The sequence below is a fragment of the Zophobas morio genome, unplaced genomic scaffold, assembly GCF_036711695.1.
Source record: "Zophobas morio isolate AGI-343-1 ecotype UQ-CSIRO unplaced genomic scaffold, CSIRO_AGI_Zmor_V1 ptg000006l, whole genome shotgun sequence".
Taxonomy (NCBI): domain Eukaryota; kingdom Metazoa; phylum Arthropoda; class Insecta; order Coleoptera; family Tenebrionidae; genus Zophobas; species Zophobas morio.
In genome coordinates this window covers 11,246,414-11,272,604 of record NW_026972111.1, presented here as the reverse complement: position 1 = coordinate 11,272,604, position 26,191 = coordinate 11,246,414, and the positions used below count along the sequence as shown (strand labels likewise).

Here is a 26,191-nt window from a genome sequence, read left to right as displayed (position 1 = left end):
AGTTGCAGCTTTTAACTTTAAATGTCAGGGTACAAATTAATCACAGAACTGCAGAGAGTGGTTGGAAGTAATTCAGTTACAAGTAATTCATTACTGTAATTCAATTCTGTTTCAAGTAATGAGTAATTGTAACGAATTACTTTTTTTGACTAATTCAGTCACTTTTACAATAACTACTTTTAAGCCAAATACTCAAAAATACTGTTTCGTTTTTTTCTACGAATCCTTTACCTGAGCTGCTGGGATTATTATAGCTAGTTGGTCCCCACAAAGAGACGATTAACCCAGTAGGGTCTTAAAATCTTAAAATCTTAAAACGAATATAGTACAGAATTTGTTAAGAAACCAGATAACCATAATATGCATAAGTTCTTCATCATTTTAAGGGAGAGCTAACGCATATTCCAGCATAGGGAAATACATATAAACTTCTACCCAAGTTTTTGCCAGAAGTATGCGTCAGATTGCAATAAACTTCACACCGTTGAAATGAGCGTAAAAAACCTGCTTTTCCGTTTTTTAAATTTTGTTATTAAAAAAACTACAACGCGTTAAAATTGTGATGAGTATGAGATTATCTGGTTTTCACTATTTATGGATCAATTTTAAATTTTCAAAAAGGTACATTTTAGTAGAATTTGTATTAAAAAATCCATTGTGCTTTACAGAAATAAACTATCTTAATAAATAATTGAGTAAACAGGGGCAGAATATTTAAAATTTGTGGTCAAACAAACTTTGGCCATTTTTCTGGTCCACTCAAATCTATCACAGTTAACCGATAGAGCCTGTCCTTTTAAACCCTTTCATCATCCATCAATAAAATTGTATGAGTGTCCACCCTCTAAGGTTTTCTAAATTTAATCTGAAAGTCGCAACGCCAAGTTAGAGGTGGATTTTTTACCATAAAATTTGTCTTTAACACTAGACATTAAAATATGATTTTCTAAAACCAACGAATAGGTACGAGTTATTTTGCACTGTGTATTATATTTATTAGTTCATTAATCGTTATATTTGTCTTGTCAACCGAAGGAGAAAATGTTTATTTACTGTTCAAATCATAGCGTATACGTAAGTACGTAACGTACGTTCATTTTGACAACTTCCGGTTCAATATGTATACGAGATGTGAAACAATTGCCCGTCAATTTAAACTTTATTGCATTAAAATAAAGAAATTACTGATATTTCAGTTTCTTATTAAACTAATAGCATCTTCAGGTTCAAAAAAATGGAGCACATAGGCATTAAAGACTGTAGGAATTATTAAATTTTACTTATCCAGAACGACTGAGAAAATATTAATTATAAAAGTTAGACTTATCTTAAATCAGTTAGGTACTATCACAGCAAACCCTGGAGTATCACTTTTGAGGAAAGTCTCAATGTAAAAAAAGATCTTTACATTAGAGCTTTGTTAAGTTAAGCATAAAAATTTTTACATGTAGATGACTGGAGATTCTTCTTTTTATCCAATCAGAATAAGTAATAAGAATAATGATAATAAAAACAGTTTGTTTTGTAACTTTTGAAGTCTCTTTGTTGCTTTATTTAGGTATAGTAAGTCTTTATTGTCTTGATAATCCAAAATCGCTTTGCTTTTGCTTTCTACTTATTTATTTTTAAGTTTTGTACAACTTTGGATAGTTTGTACAATACTAGTGGCGACGACTAGTGGTGCAATGACGTAACAATTGTGGAAGTTTTAATGTGATAAAAGACGTCATTATATAGAAATAAAAGATAATACTACAACTTTTGCTGAAAACTCGTATTGCTCAAACATGGAGATACTGAAACACTAATTCTACGTCAAAAATATGACAACGGAAACAAACACAGAATGGTATTTCAAACGAAAATTGAATTCAAATTATTCCAACTGTTTTGTTGCTCTATCATTTATAGACCGAGATATTTTATTTGTTGTTGTTACAGTACCCGTAGGAGATATCACATTTAACTTTAGAATAAACCAAAGAAGCAACAAATATTTAGAACCATGTTCTAATACTATTAAAAAGTAAAAGAGTAAACCACTAATTAAAAAATTTATTAACACGAATCAACCTTGAACGATACCCAACAAAACAGTTTTGAATTTCGTATAATTTGTTCATAAACGAGTATCCGGGTTACACAGTCTGTACCGCTGTAACCAGGCTCTTCCAGCCTCGTTTCGTCCAAGTTCTGGCTTGCACTGATAGCCTCCATTAAAATTGATCATGGAATAGTCGTCACAGTCCGTTACTCCATCATCATTACAATCCTAAAAAGCGAAACCACAATTAAAAAATTTTAACCAAAACAGTGGGAAATAATTCACGCCATACCCTTCCGTATTTCACAATGTAATTGGTGACGATCCTCTGAGCACAGTGGTATGAAATAGCACAGTCTTCATAAGCTGAAAAAAAGATTAATTAGATTACTAAAGAAAGGAAACGATAATGTTTGTTTTTCCCGAGCAGTTATGACGTTGAAGTAATGAATTATATATAATCTTTTGAGGCGGATGTTACATTCGTGAATGTGCGGTAAATCCGCACAATTATGTCTAGGGACCTATAAATCACGCAACGGACTGATCGAATTATGGTGTTAGAAGAAATGATCTAGGTATAGTGTTTTTTATGATCAGTAGAAAAAAAAGAATGAATTTTGCCACAATAAATGGTTTTATAAGTGAAACGTAGAAAATGTTTCCGAACTTATCAGCAGCCGTCGCGTGTCATAAAGTCAAGGAAGCGAAGCAGCTGATCTGAGTAATAGAATTTGTTTATATTTGCTTAAGTCATTTAAATCTGTTTTGAAGAAAATTCCAAAAATACTTGTGGGTAAAAAACGAATGTCAAAAAACTGGTTGCTTAACCACTGGAGAAATTTTATTTAATAGAATGTAAATATGATTCAATGTTTATCGATGTGGTGGCTACTTCATGTGTCACGAAGGTAAATATTGAATATGTTATTAGTGGTAATATCTGTGTTGTGAATGTTTATTCATTGCATCTTCTAATTAATTACGTATTTAAATTTTGTGCGACTTCTTCATTGCTAATCGATGTTTAAAAGTTTAAATAGCGATGTTCACAGAAGTCGAAGTAAACACGTGCGATTATAGCGAACAGATTTTTTACTTTTAATATAATATATATGTATTATAATGCCACAATGAACTGTCACATAGTCTTTGTATTTAATAACCTGAGTTACATAAAGTAAAAATAACAGAGGCCCTAATACTGATTCTTGTGTGACAGGCAGATTATCCGAGCCTACACCACTGACCCTTACTTTCTGATGTCGATTACTTGCATTATAATAATGTCATTGCTGAATTTAGTGTATTTTAATTTTTCCGTTAATTTATAGTGTTAAACTACACTAAACATTTCTTTATATGTACTTAAAATTGTTTCATATAGTAGTTGCGATGAGAGATTGGGATTTCTTGACAGTTGACATGTAAGTTGGCAACAACCTAACACTACAAAATGCGCTGAAATTCCTACGCTTTTTTTCTTAATATGTGTAGTCATCTTTCACAACAAGACGCTTAAAACATGTTTAAAGTGATAAATTTGTATAGGGAAATATCAATTTTGCAATTACGCTCCGCCCCTCGGTCTGACAACCAATGAAAAATTCATCATAATTGAGATCGAGACGGATGGGTGCGGCTTTTGGTTTTCTTTTTTAATTAATACATCTAGGGCCGGTTTATAGCGAATTAAATATTTAATCCTCGATTAATTTAGCACAGGATTAAAATGAGGAATTTCAGCTGTTTAAAACATGCACGTTGCCTATTAATTAATTAACTTTAATTTCGCTTTCTATAAACCGAGTCTTAGTTTTCTTTGTATCACACGATTACTTAAGAACAATTTCATATGGTAATTTCTGGTAGAAAAGTAAGGATTTTACAATTAATCTTCGCCCCTCGGTTTACGACGAATAAAATAAAATTATCAGAATTGAGATAAATAGGACGGGTGGGCGAGGCTTATATTTTGCCTTTTTTTAATATACATAGCCGTCTTTTCACAACAAGAAACTTAGAACATGGTTAAATGGTACATTTTTGCAAGGAAATATGGATTTTGCAATTATGGGTCGGAGTCTAATTACAAAATCGATATTTCTTTATACAAATTTTCCATGTTAAACATGTTTTAAATTTCATGTTGTGAAAATAAGTCTACACATATTGAAACAAAAAGGCAAAATATAAGCCCGCCCACCCGCCCTCTCTAAATTCTGATGATTTTTTATTCACCGTGAACCAAGGAGGCGGAGCTTAAGTGTAAAATACTTATTTCTTTACAAGAAATTAAAAACATGTTTTTAACTATCGTGTTTTTCAAAGAATACTATGTATATTAAGCAAAAAAGGCAAAATATAAACCCCGCCCACCCACCCTATCTCAATTGTGATGATTTTTTTTATACTTAGAAACTTAAAACACGTTTAAAATGGTAAATGTTTGTAAAAAAATACGGATTTTGCAATTAGGCTTCGGTGCCCCTAGGTCTTGCCAACGAATGAAAACTTCAATACTATGTATTTAGATTAGGGCGGGTATGGGTGGGGCTTAATCTTTGGCTTTAATTTTTTCTTAATATATCTACATAGTATTCTTTGAATAACACGATACTCAAAACATGATAATTTCTAGTAGAAGATAATAAGGATTTTGCAATTAAAATCCGCTCCTTTGGCTCTCGAAAAAAAAAAAAAGATCACAATTGAGATAGGGCGGGGCTTATATTTTGCCTTTTTTCTTAATATACGTAGTCATCTTTTCAGAACAAACAAGAACCTTAAAACATTTTGCAGTTAAGCTCCACCTTCTTGGTTCACGACGAAGAAAAAAAATCATACAATTGAGATAGGGCGGGTGGGCGGGGCTACATTTTACATTTTTCTTCTAAATATGTGTAGACTTATTATTTCGACAACAAGAAAAAAGTAGTCCTCCACTTTTTTTCTACAACCCCTTTAAATACGGCAAAAGTTGACCATCAAAGTTACTATCAACGCCAACTTGGCACCGGTTCTAGGAGATATTTCAAATAATTTTCAGGAGAATACAAAGGTATAATGATAATAGACATCGTTTTCTGTTATTAAAAGACATTTTTGTAGAAAAAAACAACTCGATGGAATTCTTTTTCGTATCGTAAAGTTATGGCTCCTAAACGAAACTCACTACAAAAATTCTCGAGTAACGTAAAACTTATTTTTCATAGCGCTTGAGATTTGATTCATTTTTAAATTTAAACTTTTCTTCGCGTAGATTTTTAGTCTTTCCTGTCACTCAATCTCTCACCGTACGTAGTATAGCAAGTTATTTTCTCATAAAAAGCTCCAGATTTGAATTACCATAAATTTTTCAAAAATTTTTAAGAGGGTAGATAATAACCATATAGATCCAAAATTCTTCAGATCTTCTGGATTACCTTTTTATAGACTGGAATCACTAACGACGTGTTCATACAAAGATACATTACGATTAAAGAATTTTTCACGTTTTTAATAAGTACCTACTTACTGTACTCAGGCCGTAGCCATCTCCGCTTTTTGAATTTTTCAAACTGTTGAAATAGTTTCTAGCTTGATTGTAAGTGAATGTCTTGAAGAAAAAATGCATATCTAATTTAGTAGCATTATCTTTCTGCATAAATTTGAAAGCATCAGATTGACAGGAAGGTAAGAATCAATTAAAGTTTATGCGATATTAGAAAAAACATATTTACATCATTGACATCGCTTGAGGTTTGGGATTATATTAAACATCTTTAATTCTGATTTCATTATCAATGGACCACACCGTTATGGAAAAATTTTGTTCTCGTATTAAATTTTCGTTTTACCTTTTTTATAGCATGATTATGCGAACGATCTTGATGTTTCCAGAATGTGATATTACAACGTTGAATCAACTGTGGTATCATTTCCTTCCAGTAAATTTACCCTTCGATGGCGTCGACAACACATTAACATACGTATCAAACGTAATAGAATAATTACTTTCACCAGATTAATTCCGAAAGACAAACGAAATATATTTTTTCTCCAGCCGTCTTAAAACATTTAATTACAATTTTAAACACTAAAAATAGACGTTTTTGTAAATAGGAAAAAAACTTGCGTTGCTAAGGCAACATTCATTTAAATCCTATGATTTAAAAGATTTGTAACTATATACAAACTATATTTTTTCGTCAATTTTGAAAATATTAAGTATTTTATCTTTAATATTTTATAATTTTATTAATAATTAAACACATTACATAATTTCTGAATTTTAAGATTGATATTAAATGTAAAATTAGAACAACTTTTAGAAAATTGAATTAACGATTTGCCGTCACCATTATCCCTTGTAATAGCAGTGTTAACAATGTTTGTCAATGTTGCTGCTATTTCATTATCAGTTACGTCTTTGGTTATATTTACTTCATTGCTCTTCGGTGGTTTTTGGGGAATCACTCTAACTGAAAAATTTTTCGCGCCACGTCTTCCTTGTGTTTTACTGATTCCTCTATGTACCTCTCCGCCACACTATTCGATTTCCACCCTCTGTGTTTCTTGAGAGATATAATGCCACCTCCACCATCTACAAGGAGAGTGGCAGACGTGCGACGTAAGCAATATCCGCTGTATTCATGGGGATTTTCCAGTTTTAAAAATTTTGCTACTTCTCGTGGAACATTGCTAATCTTGTGAATCCCAACTACTCGCTGAAGCTTTTAATTTAGATGTTTAACGAACAATCGACGTTCATGAAAATTTGTTTGTCAAAGTGCTATATATTTCTGGAATCGTTATTACAAGTAAGCCTGATTTAACATTTTCAATATTGTCTATTCTTAATTCCACCAATTCCTAACAGGGGCATGCGCCACTCACTGCGAAGATTACAACGACCTGAAGGACAACTTATAAAGTGCAATCATTTCATTAATTTAAGTTCTAAACTTACTTTCGTAAATAAATATTTTTAAACATCTGGACCATGGCTAAAAAAAAATTCTATTTGGTCATTTGTTAAAACTCTGGATTTCTTTGACTTGTAACCTTTCGCTTGTTTCATTAAAAACGCTCTTAGTTTTGAAAATTTTTCTATATCTATGCCATTTTTTATATGTATTTAAACTCGCCTTTAATTATTCGTGTGTTCGTACGCTGTACGGACGTGCTTTTTAATCTGTCTGTATTATAGTTATTGTAGTCATATTTTATATAATTTACAAGTCAAATCTGTGTGAATATGTCGGGGTGTAATTTGTGCAATAAAAAAACAAGAGCTACAGAGTGCGTAACCTGTGATATTTGTCGCAAACTCGTACATACGGAATGCGCTCGTCTTTCAGATATAGAAATTGAATGTCTTAAATCGAAGTCGCGAGTAATGCATTATTACTGCGATAAGTGCGACATCATTTCCACAATAAATTGCCTAAAGGAAGAAATTAGAAACCTCAAATTGGAAGTGAGTGAATTAAAAAACAAGAATGATGACAATGAGCTGTTTAAAAAGTCGACTGATAAGATAGCAAGTGGAGACATTGATGTGCATGTAGTCGAAGATGAATTAATCACCGAAATTATGGATCGCCAATCCCGTGCAAATAATTTGATAATTTACAATCTACCCGAGTCCACATCATCAACGGATGGCGAAAGAAAACATGATGACACCACAAGTGTTATGAATCTGATTGGAGAACAGGTCATTTCTGAAGAATCCTTACGCAAATTACGTCGTATAGGTAGCAAAAATACTAGAAGGATCAGACCTTTGTTAATGACCGTGAGTTCATCCGCTGACGTCATTAATATTTTACGAAATTATCGTACTAAAAACAATGTCTATATTAACAGAGACTTAACTCTCAAACAACGGAATTTATCATTTGCGGTAAGAAAGGATTTTAAGCAGAGATGTGATAATGGCGAAAAGGACATCAAATTAAAATATTTTAATGGTATACCTAAAATAGTCAGTGTTACACAAGAAAATAATCGAAAAAACATCAACGTGCCCAGCGAGTAAATGAATTAAAGAAACTAATGGTTATGTACCAAAACGTCCGTGGGCTTAACACTAAAATTAATGAATTTTATATAAATTTTGTATCAACTGATTACGACATTATTTTGTTAAATGAAACATGGCTAAATTCATCAGTTCAGTCAAGTGAGCTTTTTACAGATACGTATATCGTATACCGATCAAGCAATGAGAGACGAGGTCGTGGAGCTATTACGGCAGTATCTTGCAAATACTCGTCGGAAGTACTCTTAAGGCTCTTCCTTACAGTCATTAAAATCTGCCGAAATACGGCAAAACGCCACTTCCAATATCATCCTTACTATAGCACTTGAAGACTTGTGCGACATATATATTTGTTCGTGATACAAAAATCTTCATGGAAATAGTTTTTATATTGCATTAAAGGCTTCCGTTTTTTTAATAAAAAATAAAAACAGAAAAACTTATTTTTCTCTTTGAGCCAAAACTATAACGTATTTTGGCTTAAAAAAATCTGACAGTGTAGATAATATTATTGCTCACCTGGGGCTAATAATTATTTTTTCGTTAAACTATCCATTTTTTAGTTATTGTTGATTAAAGCAAGACCTAAAAAGGGCATTTTTTCTAAATGTAGGCAACCAAACATCTTCTTTCGTCAAGAACGAGCCAAGAAAGTGTGTGATTTACGATAGGGGTTGGCCACTATTGAGAGATTATACGGATTTAAAACCTTTGTTGAGTAAATATGCAAATGAGGTGACCGTAGTGTATTCCACCTGAAGGTTGTGGAATCGTACAATTATGTAGGAGTATTATATTAATCTAATTTCAGAATAACAAATAAATAAAAAAAAAAATGGAAAATTATTTGGAAAAATTTTATTTAAAAGCCATGCTCCCAGAAATTATTGATTCACGATGGAGTCGAAATCAGCAGCTTCGTCCTATAATAAAAAAAGATTTATGATTTACAGACCATTATTTATTTTTGTATCATTATATTTATTATACTCTATCTCAGTCAAAAAAATTTATATACATTTTTAAATTTAGAAGAGGCTATAATATGTATAAAGATATGTAAGTAATTCAACACATACATTGGATTATTAGTGTCACATATAATCGAATCTTCATTGTGTGCTTTGGAAAAAGTTGTTCTATTCTTTTCTTTTTCAGTGATTGATAATTTTAAAATTTGTCTAATTTATCTCACATTTGGGATCAGCAGTAATTATAGCTGTTGAAACAAGTTAGTCAGTTTTGTAAAAAATCCAAACTCGGTTATTTATTTGTTATTCTGAAATTAGATTAATATAATACTCCTACATAATTGTACGATTCCACAACCTTCACACACTACGGTCACCTCATTTGCATATTTTCTCAACAAAGGTTTTAAATCCGTATAATCTCTCAATAGTGGCCAACCCCTATCGTAAATCATACACTTTCTTGGCTCGTTCTTGACGAAAGAAGATGTTTGGTTGCCTACATTTAGAAAAAATGCCCTTTTTAGGTCTTGCTTCAATCAACAATAACTAAAAAATGGTTAGTTTAACGAAAAAATAATTATTAGCCCCAGGTGAGCAATAATATTATCTACACTGTCAGATTTTTTTAAGCCAAGATACGTTATAGTTTTGGCTCAAAGAGAAAAATAAGTTTTTCTGTTTTTATTTTTTATTAAAAAAACGGAAGCCTTTAATGCAATATAAAAACTATTTCCATGAAGATTTTTGTATCACGAACAAATAGATATGTCGCACAAGTCTTCAAGTGCTATAGTAAGGATGATATTAGAAGTGGCGTTTTGCCGTATTTCGGCAGATTTTAATGACTGTAAGGAAGAGCCTTAACGAAATCACCATTGTTCGAAGTTGATTTATTAGTGGTTAAAATTGAGATAGGAGTAACCGTCGTAATTTCTGTTAATATCTATATTCCACCCTCTTGTAGTGTTGACGATTATGAAATTATTTTTGAGTATATCGAAAATTCTTGCTTATTATCTGAATTTTGTGTTATTGTAGGAGATTTTAACATAACCGAATTGCAGGAGTGTATTTACAATCGTCAAAACCCAACAGCAATATATAATGCTTTTCTTTCCTTCCTAAGTTTTAGTAGTCTAACTCAGATGAATACGATTAAGAATGTTAATGGTAGAACCCTAGACGTCGTTGTGATAACAGAGAAAATTCGTGCTGCTGTACACCGTAGTGAACATCCACTTGTTAAAGAAGACAATCACCATCCTGCCCTACTGATAGAGTTGTCATTAAACGTCGCAATTGACACAAAATTCGAGATGTTGGAGAATCAGGTATCATTTAATTTTAAGAACGCGGACTTATTAGGCTTATACAGTGCAATTAACTCCTGGAACTGGACTGAGTTAATGGATACTCAAAATGTTGATGATGCATGTGCTTGTCTTAACGGTATAATTATGAAATTGTTTGAGCAATATGTACCTAAAAAACCAAAACCACGAGAGAACTACCCACCCTGGTTTACAAGAGAGGTAGTTAAACTGATAAAACTTAAACAATATCACTGGAAGATGTTCAAAAAGCATACTCTTTTTTCACATAAAGAGAAGGCACGTGAATTAACTTTAAATATCAAAAGGGAAATTAGGACTGGTTTTGATAATTTCGTGAAGTTGGCTGAAAATAAAGTTAGATCAGATCCGTCACAGTTGTGGTCGTACATCAACACTAAAAAAGGAACATCTAGAATCCCGGGTACAATGGAAAACGGCAACAACGGGGAAAAATTAAAAGACCCACTTGCAATTGTCAATGGTTTTGCTTCACATTTTAGTAGTGTCTTCAGGAAGGACGATACAACCAACCCAAAGTTTGATACTGAGGAAGCTGTCTGTGATAAGGTGGACTGTGATAATAAAATCTGTGATAACCTGCAATATCAAATCTGTGATTCTATCTGTGATACGACGACCAACGTACCTGTTTTACACAATTTTTCAATTGACGTCAATGATATTTTGAAGGCAGCACGCAAGATAAAAGCCAACTATACAATGGGCATTGATCACATACCCGGGTTTTTTGTGAGGGATTGTATTTCGTGTCTTAGCACTCCACTATGTTATTTGTTTAATTTAATAATGCAGACATGTACATTCCCCGAATGCTGGAAAATTGCAAGAGTGTGCGCGATACATAAGTCGGGATCTAAATCAGACATAAAAAATTACCGGCCGGTTGCGATTATCCCTAATTTTGCCAAGCTATTTCAAATTATATTGTCTAACAATGTTTATAGTCACATTATGCCTGTCATATCAAATTCTCAGCATGGCTTTATGAAAGGCAGATCCACCTGTACTAATTTAGCTGAATTTACACAGTTGGTCTCCAATGCATTGAATTTAAAGAAACAAATTGATGTAATATACACGGATCTTTCAAAAGCCTTTGACACTGTAAACCATAAACTTATGTTAGAAAAGTTACGATTAGTTGGTATGTGTGATAGTTTAGTCTCACTATTTAAATCAATTTTAATTGGTCAAAAGCAGTTTGTTGAGTATCAGGGCTATAGATCTTATGTTTATGAATGTTCCTCTGGTGTTTGTCAAGGTTCAAATCTAGGGCCGCTTTTATTTCTAATTTTTATGAATGATGTTGTTGCGCATTTTAATAAGGATTGTTATCTATTTATGTACGCCGACGACCTGAAAATAGTGAGAATTATTAAAGATGTAACGGACTGTGTAATGTTACAAAACGACATTCAAACATTAGAATTATGGTGTCTTAATAATAAGTTGCTCTTGAACGATACCAAATGTTGCGTTATGTCATTCTTTAGAACATTAAATCCTATTTTATACGATTATAAAATTCATAATCAGGTTCTAAAGAGATGTACAATCTTTAAAGATCTAGGAGTAGTAATGGATCCATCCTTAAATTTTATACCACATTATGCATATATATATACTCAAAGGCATTAAGTATGTTAGGTTTTATAATAAGAAACACCAGGGAATTCAAAAATACTGAATGTTTGATGTTGTTATATAATACATATGTAAGATCAATACTTGAATACTGCACGATTGTCTGGTGTCCTTACTATAAGGTGCACATTAAGCTCTTAGAAAGCATTCAGCGTAAGTTTTGCAAATATCTGTATAACAAGCAACAAGGGCACTATCCAGAACGCAATTATCCACATCCTAAATTACTGGAAGATTGTAAAGTATTAGAATTAAGATCAAGACGTGAATATCTGTCACTTATGTTTCTTTATAAATTATGGAATGGTTTGATTGTTAGCAGTAATTTGTTAAGTCAATTTAATGTGCACGTACCTCGTACTAATGCCCGTAACCCTATATTTTTTTCCACAACTATTGCCAAAAGTAACCAGCATAATCATTCTCCTGTTTTCGATATGTCTCACGTGTACAATAAGTATAGGCAGGCTTTGGACTTATTTTCTGGTTCGTTGTCTCAATTCCGATATTCTTGCACCGACATAGTTTTTAAATAAATGATTGTGTTATAAGACTGTAATGTATTGTTGTTCTACGGGTCCTTTAAAGAGCCTTGTGCTCGCTGGGCAAATATACTTTATTATTATTATTATTATTATTATTATTATTATTATTACCATCGAATATTGCCACCATAGTGTGGATGATTTCATTGTTTTTGCCAAATCGACAAAATCCACCAGCAAAACGTTCTCGGAATAGGTTTCAATTTTTTTGCTTACATGAAGTGCTTGTAGGCAAACTTACAGATTTCACGCGATTTGGTCGGAAGAAGGTCTGCAATCACTATTTGTACCTTTTCGGCAACATTTGGAAGCGTTATTGGCGAAAAATGATTCAATTTTTGATACTTTTTGAAAATCAATGACAACGTAAATAATAAATAGGTAATCATGACTACGTAGATACCAGACTAATATCCGTTCGCAAAACTCCCGCACTGTCAGAATGACATTCTGTTGGTATGAGAAATAATCCCCTAAAAGATTTTTAAGTTTATATGATTAACGCCTTGAATTTCAAATTTTCAAAATTAATGAATGAAAAATCAAATGTTTATTAACTATTTTACCTTTTTGAGTTGCTGAAGGTTCAATGTATTTAAGTAGGGTCAAAAATATATATTATTAAAAAAAAAGCTTTCGTTGTCGTTCGTGTGTCATACTCTTTCTTTACTGGAATTGATAAAAATCTTCAATTAACGTGCTTTTGATATTTTTATTTGACAAGTTATTTTTAGTTACTAATTTGTCACTAGATTGCAATTTTGCAACATATTGTACAGGTTTTTCGCATCTCACAACTGAGTACACTCAGGTCATTTTTTCCAAATCTGACACTGACAGTGCGGGAGTTTTGCGAACGGATATTACTTACATTTTTTTTTTTTAATTTAACTATTTCCAATTTTTTTGTGACATTAATGGCTGGAGAAAAAAATGTATGTTTCATTCGGATTAAAAGTGGGTTTTTTGACTCGCAAAATTTTGTGAAACACCACTTTTAATCCTAATAAAACTAAATACTATTTTTAGGTGCGACTGCTTTAAAAATTTATAGATTTGATCATTTAACAGAAAATTTTCACAATACATATATTAATTTTTTTTATAATACCAGCATTTGAAGAAGTGTTAAGAGATTGAAAAAAAAATCTAGATGAATGAGCCTACAAAATTTACCATATTTTTTGTACAGACACACTTCAGAGATCATTTGTCCTTGATGCACAAACTTCTAAAAATAGACGATTTTTGGTACAAATTTTAAAGAGGCACTCAGTTCCTTTAAAACGAACCTGAAATCGTGTGTGAAAACAAATACCAAACAAATATTGCACAACGAAAAAGAAGAAGAATGAAATAAAAAAAAATATCAAAGATTATTTCGACAGAACTTCCCTCGTGCCTGAAGTACAATAAATTATATCCCGTTTTTTCAAAAAAATACAAAATTTGATTTTGAACATTTTTTTGTATGAGAACCCCTAGAACTTAAGGATATTGCTAAAGTAAATGTGCAAGGACACTTACATCACTTTGGATCGATGCAGTGTAATACTTATAATAACAGCGTTGTATGTCAAATTTTCGGTAAAATTAAAATTAATCACAAAAATAAATTGATTCATTCATTATTAATGTTTTTGCTTCAACTCTAAAAAATATACATGCAATAATAAATCACAAATATAAAGTCATCATATTTTGTAGATTTTGATTTTAGATAGAATTTATAAAAAAATAAAATAAAACTGTAAAATGACGTCATCAGTTTTTTGAGAACGATAAACAGATATATTGTGATCAAAAATTGACCATGTTTACGATTACTTTAAAACATTTGGAAGATTCCAGAGCATTCGGTTTTGCAGTTCCTGATTTAATCAGTAAAATAAATTGGCTCATGGATATCTCGAATAAAAACTCAACACGGATTCATAAACTACTCGTATGGGAGTATATTATTTTATACAATTTGAAAGTCAGTTACTATGTGTTAACCAAATTTTGGTTAGCCTTTTACCATCTACATGACATTCATAGCACATACAAAATTTGTCTGGTAGTTTCGGAGATTCTTAGATCTAACACAAATCGACACAGACAGGGGACAGACAGGCAGACGGAAAGGAGACACCTATTTTTTCGTACTCTAGGGGCCAAGAAACGTCGAGAAAACATAAAAGTAACCAGTCGTCTAATTGACTTGATTACAATAATTCCTTAACTTGCGCTTACAGAATTTTGAGATGTACTACGCAACAATATTATTTTGTTTACATAAAACGATAAACTTCGTTTATTAAATACGAGTATACACATTTGTCAGAGAATACAAGAAAGTGATATTTTTTAAAGTGTGATTTGATTTTCTTGTAATTTGTAACGTTTATTTTATTGAAATAAATATAAAGCTAAATACTTCTGTCCAGTAAGTTAAATCGAATAACGTTATTTCCAAATTATTACTATCGGATGTCAAGCTTTATTATTACAAGTACCTATACTTAATAGTTTACGAGCTAGCGACCGACTTATTTTATATATTTCAGTACTCATGAAAATCGGTGGATGAACTCTTGTACTTAGTAGAACTTTTTTAATTTTTGCAAGTTATTATAAAATGGTATGTTTCTGTTTCTGTCTTGGTCCGACATTTTGTATTTACTCAGTTATCGATTCCGCCCTAAAATGTTAAGTTCGCGCATTCCTTGTAGTAAACTCAGTTGACTTGTACATAGTAAAACTTTACAACACCATTAACGGACAATAGCGGACAATTTAGTACAAATCACTGAGTTTACTATACCTGCGTAAATACAGTGTGTCGGATAAAAACAGAAACAAAAACATACCAGATGCCGTGACTGGTACAGTTTTATATACAACACCTTGTCAAAATGAAAAAATTCTACAGTACCTACTAAATAAGGAACACTCATTCTAGCAACTGATACCGGCCAGGTTTGGTCCCTAATTTTTAAATGACGTAAAAAGGTCACACTTCACCTGAACTAAAAAGGAATCTCAATATTACCAGAACATTTTCACTTTTCCACATCGTTAACTGAGTAATAAAAAATTGTAAATGTAAAAAGTAAATTGGTCTAATGAATAAGTTTTAGAGCCGCAAAAATCTTTGTAAATTTGACGTTACTTATTTCGTCCGGTTGCCAGAAAAAGTACAAGAAAAGCTAAAAAAAATTATCACACGAATATTTTCCGAAACTACGAATCTGGTTACTTTGAAGTGTTAAAATTATCGTAATTGTGTCAGGTCGCAACAAAAACCCGTCTATTCATTTCCATTAGAAAACTGGACACGTTATCTTAACATATTAGGCAAATTCCGTTTGAAATATGCGTCGTTGATTTAAAAATCCGCTTCTATTTCTGACTTTACTAAAATATACAGCGTGATCAGCAAGTTAATACTGTTTCAGATAGCATCAATGAATTTTGCTTGAAATTAGTAGACACGTGACTCCACCTCAGTTCCTGTTGTCAAAACTAACATAGTTGGCGGTGGCATTTAATTTACGTCAAAATTTGTTGTTGATTATTATTAAATTGTCATAAGTCATAACCTAACTTTCTTGAGGGCTTAAATGAGATAGCCAAACATTTCAAGTTGGTTTGGCGTTAACAGCGCAAGAAAATTCTCTCAGAATTAATTATTTTATTAATAACGGGTGTTCAATTGAAAAATCACTCAGAGTAAGCGTTGGAATCCTATCATTTGACACAAACGTCATGTGTGTTCTTATAACATTGGTATAGCATATAACATATATGTCATTTGCCTAAATCGATCATATTTTAGCAGGTACTAACCCCGCCCACCCGCCCTCTTTTTCTTAGAAGAATCTGATTTAAATCAGTCTTATCTTAGCAGGTACTAGCTACTAAACAGTTGAATGCAATAATTAAAAATTAAAGCAATTTCTTCCTTACAGACAAAAAGCAAACTTCATTAGATTTTTCAACTATGTATTAAATTTGTTCTTCTTTTTGATGCGCTTGTGTAATTTGACGGTAATAAAACTGTATCACTAGGGGTCTTTATTGTTTCTTCAACATAAATCAAATGGTGGAAGATCTTTAAAATCTGAACAATATATGTATATAGTTTGCAGATATTCTATAATAAATAATTCATAATGACTTTGTGACAAATTTAAACTTCTTGAAGTGTATGAAAAAGATGAATCAATGTTTTTTTTAGAGAGCTAATTTATGTTTGAACCTCATTCCAAAAACTGGCTTTAGATAAAAAAAAATGAGTTTTCAGACATATTTATAGATATAAAGTTATTTTTACACAGGCTAAAAGTAATTTAGTCTCTTATATAACGATATTTTAAAATTTATAGACCTCCAATATCTTTGAATTTTAATAAATTTTTTGGTCCCAAATGCTGTCGTGTTTTGTTAATATTTCACAGCCCACAAAAGACGAAAAGGCAACTTTCCAGTACCCGTCCGGTTAGTAGAAATGAGTCATTTCTTTGTTTATTCGTTTGTTTATTTAGTTTTAATACGTTTAAGACATTGACGATAACTCTCGTGCACCTACTGGAAATCTATTAGGCAATTAACTTTTAAATTATTAAAAGTAGTTTAAAATTGTCGTGGAACTTGGGACGGGCTCGAGATATGTTTCCGGAGTACTTTTTTTTTTAATAATCGTCGTGAAGATAATACTACCAGATAGATATTTTTCCACTGCAAATAAAAATATAAATGTCTGGAAATTGATCAACTCCGTAAACATATCTATATTATAATAAATTAACAGTTTATAAAATAAAAAATATATTAAAAAATGAAACAAACATTAAAAATTCTTTCTTGTTCCTGGAAGACCACTTTCAATTATAAATTACGCAAGTAAAATATTTTTTGTTAATGTATTACAAGGTTACCTTCTGTAATATTTAAGATAATCTTATTATGTATAACATGGGTCTAGTCACAATGATTTAATACAATAGCTAAGGTATTAATATTCACCCTTGGAAATTAATTAATATTACAATAATAAATCAACCAATAAAGAAACCATCACGTTACCTATAACATTTTTGTATTCTTTCTGATGTTTAGTGTCCAAGAACCGGACACTGACGACATAAAAACAGCTAATAATAGTTAATAATACTCCAACAAAATTATAAACCACAAAACACGAACAATAAGAGCCATTTTTTATCTTTAATCACGTTTCTGACATCATCAAAGAAACTGATTTTTCCTTAACACAATTTCATGGTTTGTATAATGAAATTTACGTGTGATTACTATACAGCTGATAAATCAGACATTTGCATCAATAAATTAAGAAAATCTCTATGAACATTAATATTGATGCGAATTCGTCACTTGGTTGTTCCAGGATTTTATAACAATGGCATGACATCACCGCAACTTATTCAAAATATCATCAAAGTCCCAAATAAAGTATCCTCTCAGAAAATCATTATTATTCAGATTCATGACACGTTTTGTCCACCTTGGTGTAAGCATAATAAAGTTGACGGTCTAGTTCAAGTTCAGAAAAATTTTCACTAACCTCCAGATCTTTGTTTCTCGTCATCGGGCAAAATCACTTCACCAGCGTCCTTCCAGTATATTTTGCTAATTTTGTATGGACCACAGTAACCCCCATCGCACCCCACCGTCAAGTTACACTTGGACGCTGCGTAGCACAGACACCGAAAGCAATGAGTGTTTAAGTTAACAATGTAGGGAACATCTGGAAATGCACAGTTACTGTTTCGAGCCCGAAGGTATAATTAGTTTTGGCTTACCTTGAGTAAGAACTTGGTGGCAGAGCAGGAACCATGTAGCAACCGCAGCGTATCGCGCCATATTTACAACAACACAATCATAATAATTGAAGCGGATTCTTAATTATGGAGATTCCCAATGTTCACTGTCTCGCAGCAAGAAGTAACTTATCGGATTCAGTCATTAAAAACTTGTTTGCTATTATTGTAAACTTGTTTGCCCAGTTCGTGGGAAAAATTTGATAGTGTTAAGTGCGCCCAGAAGAGAAAAAGGTGACAAGTTGACTATTAACCGTTTATTAGCTCTATAATTAAGTATAAAAAGAACAGTTCACAGCTTACACTTTACAAATGACTTAGTTTTAATTTGAATTAAATACCACCAACTAGCGCTTTGCACTGTTGGTACCGCTGCTGATAGATTCCTGTGATGACCCCACCTTTGCACCCGTAACCACCCAGCTTGTGGATGGTAACGAAGTCGTCGCAGTCGATTTTGCCGTCACCGTTGCAATCCTGCAAAACGATCAAATTACGATGCCATCTGAAACCGGTCCTGATTTTTACCTGTTGGAATTTATTCATGTATCCTTGCACTGCCAGGGCCGAACAGTAGGTGTCACGGGCACAATTAGCGTAGGCAGAGGCGGCTTCGGGAGATTCGTTGTTGACGGTGGGCTTCCCAGCATCGGCCCAGTAAGCCCAGGTTATTCTAAAAGGGCCACAAACGTTACCCGAGCAGCCGTCGCTGGTGTCGCAGGAAGAAATGGCTTCGCATATGCAACCCAGACATTGCTGGTTTACAGGCAAGTTCTGTTGGGCCGTTGCAGCTACAAAAATACTTTAGGTCAAAAGTGTTCTTTTCCCCAACATGCACTTTTTGAGTTATTTTTAAAGAAACAAAAACTTAGGATTTTTTTTGACTTGAAGTACTCACCAGTGAAGCAAAGGGCGGCTACGGTTAACAACACGCTGTCTACTCTGGCCATTATGACTGAACACACGATCTTCACGCGTTTACTTTCGGTGCTTCACTGAAGAATACACCGCGATTTTCGAGCATATGTATCTGTTTGCAGTCAAGTTTCTCGACTTGTTAGTACTCCGCTGGCGTAAGAGTACTGCGATTGGCTGGTGAAAGGTTTTCGAGCTTGGTGGAGGTAGATACTTTGCCTTGACCTCACTCAACTGTTATCACAAATATTTTTTTAACGTGTTCTTCGGGTAACGTGGTGAAGATTTACGCACATGACCCCTGGGAAGCCATTACTGTTTAACGATCCTTATAGTTTTGGGAATTTTATAATTTACGTTGTTTTTAACGACATCCAGCTAAGCTTTTATTTCGGAAAGTTTTGACTTTTTTGGAATAGCGGATCAGTTTTTTGTGGACGGTTTAATGTCCTTTTTGCATAATCTCCTAATAAGGCTGAGTTACCTGCTGTTAAACGGTGTTGTATATACGTCATTGTTGCTATTTTTAGACGTGTTGCATCTACTCCAAATTTGTATCCGCCGATGAGGGTTTGGTAGATTGTTTTTTATTGTGTGTTTGTTGAACCCACCCACCTTATAATAACATAGCTTTAAAATTCCATCTGACTCATAAACTAGATCCTGTATGAATTTCTGGAAGTGTTGTTTATCTACATCATTTCTTCAAAATTTGTGTAAGACGACCTTCTAGTTAATGAGACTAAGTTGATCGCGACTTGGTCTTGACCAATAAACGGAACTAAACTGTAAGTTGAAGAATCATCAATATTTTTAGGTTTTTTCTAAGATATTTTTCCAAAAATAGAAAAATTCTCAGGATAGATCACTTTTCAAATACGAAAATATGTTGCTCACAAAGCTTCACTTTCCTTTATTCAAGTAATACAACGGTTTTGCATCAATCGTTAAATTTTATTAAATCTTTGATACAATGACTTGCATAAAGCCTAAATAATGTCTACAGTGACACAACTATAATGCAATAAAAAGAAATTAGCTAACGATAAAAATATCTCCTAGTGAAATTCTTATGAAACTTTATGAATGGATTTGCCATCACCAATAATCTCCTAGTTCTGATGTAATTCTTGACATTTTTTAAAATGCTGGTTTTTTCTTTTCAAGAATTTGAAGAAAATTGGAATAATATGGCAACATCGCATCAGGATTTCAAAAATAAAGTATGGTTTTAACCCTAGGAAAAGTCAAATGAGAATATAAAAATATATAGGGGTCCTACTAAAAAGAAAACTAAGTTGTATACTATGTGTCAATTTAATTACGGACACTTCTACAAAGCGGACACCTCTAATCAACGGACAATTTTTAAGAAACCGAAGTGTGTTTAGCAAATGTAATGAAGTAGAAGCTCCCAACAACGGACCCTCTCAGCAGGGGTCGCGGATAGTAAAATTTGGTACCATGTTAATAAATTTCATAGAAATTTAACTCTACACAACGGACAGATTTATTTGTTACCAAGATTTTACCTGGTAAACAGCTCAGGTACTGTTAACGGATTAGCTAATTTTGAGTACCGCCCGCGATACCCTGTTATAACATACCAATGGTTTTCTCGTTATTCCATTTAATCCATTGTAGTCTTCCCAAAAATGAATTTAAAAATTATTGTATGTTAAATCCTTTCAAATGATTGCCGGCAGCACTACACCAGTAATTCATTGTTTGTTTAAACTCTTAAATCTGCTAAGTTTTTGGAATTGGATAAGCTTCTTATTGTTAGGTATGAGAAAGTATAAATATCTACCTATCTTGGGATAGTCTCACAGTATACATAATTGATGTATGTGCATACATCATATAGGTTTTCAATATACGTATACAACAAATATATTTATTATTTTATCAACCTCTCTCCAACGGACATCTTCCAATAACGGACACTTTCTGAGTCACTACAGCTGTCCGTTGCAGAGAAGTTTTGCTATATTAATAAAAATGGTTATCTCATAGAATCCATATTAATCAAACTTATGCATTCTTTTAACTTATTTTTATAAATTATTCGATCCAAATTGCAACTAGAAGTAATTTATAACAATAATATTATTAATAGTATAATCTTCATTCATGTTATGACACAAATATGCTCTTATCATAGGTCAAAGAAGGGAAAAAATATATACTATTTACAAATAACTTGCTATATTGCTATTGGCATAAAAAGCACTTGGTAAATTATTAAAAAAAATTATGTCGTAGTAAGAGGTGTCATTCTTAGATTATTATATTATAGTCTTTTACACTATGAAGTTGGTGAGTTCATTATATGAAAATCGAGAAGAATGTTCGAGATATTGTTATACTATACACTACTTAAACTATTTTGCGAACAATCACATTTATAGAAATCAAGACATAAAAAATTCAGATTAAATTAATTTGACTTTTGCCAAGAATGTTTTCAAAGTACGGAATGGTATGTCTTATCTATGTACAATCCCTTGGATTTATTTTGTTAGAAATGTGTTAGAAACCGAATAGACAAATTCAATTTTAAATAATGTTGTGACTATCAGTTTCATTGTAAGATTGCATGGATATAAAATTTGTAAACCCTGATAAAAATATCAAAAGATTGTATACCTACATAGTATTATCTACTAACACGGGGGATTGAACAAATATATTTGTATTGGGTTTGCGTAAATAAAACGTTAAGGTTTGTTTAGAATTTAATCGCGGAATCAATATATTGAAGAGGGGTAATAAGTGACTGCAATCAATTTTGTTTCGAAATATAGAGTACAAGAGTTTTAGACTATTATGTATTCGCCTAAATTCTAAAGAGTCGACATTCAGAGTCTCTAATAATACACTATGACTAAAACCGCTACCGGGATAAACATCAAATATTCTGAAATATAAAACTAAAAGAAATGTTCTCTGAATGTTTTCCAACCTGATCTTATAACAAAAATAATAGGGAAACCATACTACACTGCAATATTCCAATCTAGACCTAACGTAAGAGTAATACAGTTTTTAATACTAATGGATTTTTAAATGTACTGGTGTTCCTAATAATTATAAATCCCAAACAATTCATTGACATATTTATGATACTACTTACATGATCGTTAAAATTAAGTTAGTTATCAAAAGTTATACCAAGATCTTTTATTGTTGAAGTTTGAAGTTCTATTAAGTGGAAGAAAGTTACAGCTGTACGCAAATAATATGGGATCTTTTTTCTTTGAATATGACATTATTTTGCATTTAGAATAGTTCCAAGGGAGTTTATTCACCTCACACCAAGCATGTATTTCATTGACATTCTTCTGTAGATGACGGCAATCCTCCTGTGTATAGATCCTAGTGAATATTTTTAGGTCGTGACCAAATAAGAGCATTCCACAATCAATTATATTAACAATATCATTGATAAAAATCGGAATAATAACGGACCTAGGTTGGAGCCCTGAGGAACACCCGATGTCGATATGTAGGACCGCGATTTGAATCCATTATAGGTCACATATTGAGATCTACTGTTTAAGTACGACTTAAAAAAATTCACTAAGGGACAGTTAAATCCAAATAAAACAAGTTTATTTAAAATAAGAGTGTGATCAATTTTGTCGAACACCTTCGAAAAATCAGTATACATAACGTCCACTTGCCCCTGACAATCAAGGACATCAGTAATATATTGTGTAAAACAAGTAAGATTAGAGACAGTAGAACGTTGCTCCATGAATTCGTGTTGAAAACTAGAGATATGAAGAGGACAAGAAGTATATATATGTGAGTAAAGAGTCATTTCGAAGAAGAACAATCTTTAACAAAAAAAGTAGATATCTGATCGCCACCAGCGGTTAATTTGTTTTTCAATTTTTTTATAGCATTTTTAATATCATTTTTAGAAATATTCACTATAATAACAATAAGAAAGGAAGCTGTGTCAATATGATCCGTCGAATTATTGCTATTCGTAAAAACAGTACTAAAATATGTAGCAAATCCATTAATTATCAATTCTGGGGTAGAGTAAGTATTGTTGTCATAGCACCTACATAACAGCTGGAATTCTTGTTACATTTTTTTGTCGTTGATACATTTCCAAAAATATTCTGGATCAGTTTTTAACTTGTATGCAAGAAATACTTGAGACTTAGTTAAAGACCGCAAACGTTTAAATTTATTCAGCTGCTCTACATTACCTATTTTTTTTAATTGCTGTAGGTATTTATGCTTTAACTTAATATTCTTAATTATGTCAATGCTGTACCAGCTTGGATATTTTCGAGAAGACTTTTGGGTCTTAAAAATAGGAACATATTCATCAAATAACGAGTATAAGATTGAATAAAAAAGGCCATTATAAGATAAGAAATTATTGATTAATTCAACTTTTGAGTCGTTTATACTTAAATTATTCCAATTTGATACATTGAAGTCACCCATTATTAAGATTTGTTTTTTGTCGATAATATAAAGATCCAGAAATTCAAAGAAATATTCTAAATCAGATAAAAAATATTTGGCGGTACATAAACGATTATTATAATATAAAGAATCATTGAGGACCTAGTCTCACTTTCCACCCAACAATATCAGTAGAAGGTAAGGCATTGATGATTACATTTAAATTAAGCATTTCTGGATTCAGTCTACTTTTTAAAGCAAGAAGTACAGTTAGTTCGCCAATTTGATCAGCTAGAGGTTTGGTGTGAGTTTTAATAACATCTTCAATTAAACGCATAAATTTTGCAACAGGCAGATTAACATTTTGATTGCCAAACAAACCTAAACCTACACACGTTAAATGATAATTCGAATGACAACTTATGGTGCAAGCAATATAAGTCTCATACCGACTAATTGTGCGGTTACATTTGCCGCATTTAATAGCCATTTTCAAGTTAGTTTTATTCAATGATAAAAGAAGTAAAGAACAGAGCTAGAAATACACTGCCCCTCCTAGAAGGGAACACTTCTTTATCATTCGATTACGAACTTTAACAAAAAAGAGTGCAGAAAAATCGCAAGTAAAAAGTAAATAAACCCTCTGAACCCGAAACCGAGGTTATGGTCCCAAACAATATTAAAAACTAATGATATAGCAAAGGGCTTACCCTAACAGTAATGTAAATGCCAAAAACACTTCCTGTATAAAATTCAGGCTCAAACCAGCGAATTAAACTAATAGAAAACACTAATAACTCAACGAGACACATCGCCTGTCCAACGTCGATCGGTTTCTTCTATAATTCTATTCGGAAACGAAGACCGACATGCAGATTTTTTAAATTTAATCAAAATTAAACTTTGAAGGCACAGATTATGAAAAGCATTTCGTCTACATTTACTCTTTGGTTGCTAAAGGCCAGTTTTTTTTTAAATTAAAATGAAATTCGTAATAAGGTTTGCTTAAAGGGTCGTGACAATGGAAAATTAAAATTTTTGTCAATTCATCGTATCGTAGCTAAACACATCATTTACAAGATTATTATTATATTTTCACAAAGTTCTTTGAAATTTTGATGAAAACGTTAAACACTAACTAAAGGTTTATTTTAATTAATTCTTCAAAGACCGTTCATAACGTTATTTAAAAAAAAAGCCAACTCCATAAATAAAATTTTAGCGTAATATAAAATCTTGTATCTTCAGACTGATCATTCAACGCTCCTTTCAAGCTACCATATGTCATTATCATTAATTAAAACGGTAGGGACCAGTTTCACCTGACAGTTTGCTCATAGGCTGTTTACAGGAGCGTCAGTTTCTGAGCCAAGCCCGTTTGTATCCAAGTTAGTTGTATGCATTTTATTTTAAAGCTTCCACTATTGTAGATTTCTTCCTAAACAAAGACAACTGAATTAGTTGGTCTACTCAGATACCTATGTATATATTTTACAAATTTAAGTATATGTTATTAATAAATTGCATCTGATACTAACTTAGCAACCTAATATTTATTTAAATTTAGCCACTCTTGTACTTAAGCGACTTGAAATGGATTCGCTTACTTTCGGGACGTAAAATTTTTATCACGCAAACAAAGCAAAAGATGAAATAACAATAAACCGTGAAAAATTGATACGTTGTGCGTAAGTCTAGGTACTGCGGTCAAGTCAAATTTATTTATCAACCCGACTGCATTTAAGATAGTAATTATGAAACCATCCATGCTCTAAAGTATATTCCGTTATCTACGTAGTCTTCGAAAATAATTACCCTGTTATAAATACATATATTATTATAATAAAATTCGCTCAATTTACCAGAATGGCCAATTCACATTTTAAAAGTGAATTTTATTTAGATTGACATGAAGCCACTTTAAACCTGTTTTGCTGCAGGAATTATTACCTCAAGCATGATCAAGCAGGCTAAATTCTTAGATCTATTATAAACCTTCCACGACTGCTACATCCTACGTTCTATGTGAATAAATAAAGTTGTTTAAACACGTTATGCAAGAATGTCTAGAGAAGTTAGGTTGGTATGTATAGGGAGTTACAGAAGTTGGTACTACGTAGAATAGAGAACTAATCAGAGCTCTGTCGGAACTGACGTCATCGGGCGTGCTGTTTTAAATTTTAAAAATCGACTGAAACCCACTTACACTGGGTGATTTGTGTAAATTGAGATGTCACCTTTAAATTAATATTATTATAATTTTATTAAGTTGACAGTGTCTTAAAGTCTTATTAGTTAAGAAGTACCATCTAAGAAGTCTGAAAATCCAGAACATACCTTGTGGTCGAGATATATCAAACCGAACTTCTCTCGCTCTGAACCAAAATCTGCTAAGCAAATGAATTTCTTAATGAATTATGAAATATGATT

General features: G+C 32.1%; 2 protein-coding genes across 2 annotated transcripts; both read right to left on the bottom strand.

Annotated features, from left to right (window-relative positions):
* Nucleotides 1-2,040: 2,040 nt before the first annotated feature.
* On the bottom strand, nt 2,041-18,558 carry LOC135123596 (invertebrate-type lysozyme 2-like). Its single transcript, XM_064048388.1, has 4 exons — nt 18,398-18,558; nt 18,160-18,342; nt 2,337-2,410; nt 2,041-2,272 (listed from the first exon to the last, which is right to left on the bottom strand). The coding sequence occupies exons 1-4, from the start codon at nt 18,456-18,458 to the stop codon at nt 2,120-2,122; spliced, it is 471 nt and encodes a 156-aa protein (XP_063904458.1). The 5' UTR covers nt 18,459-18,558; the 3' UTR covers nt 2,041-2,119.
* Nucleotides 18,559-18,657: 99 nt separating this feature from the next.
* Nucleotides 18,658-19,494, bottom strand: LOC135123597 (lysozyme-like). The gene is made up of 3 exons (XM_064048389.1): nt 19,314-19,494; nt 18,944-19,206; nt 18,658-18,892 (listed from the first exon to the last, which is right to left on the bottom strand). The coding sequence occupies exons 1-3, from the start codon at nt 19,363-19,365 to the stop codon at nt 18,749-18,751; spliced, it is 459 nt and encodes a 152-aa protein (XP_063904459.1). The 5' UTR covers nt 19,366-19,494; the 3' UTR covers nt 18,658-18,748.
* Between the last annotated feature and the right edge of the window lie 6,697 nt (nt 19,495-26,191).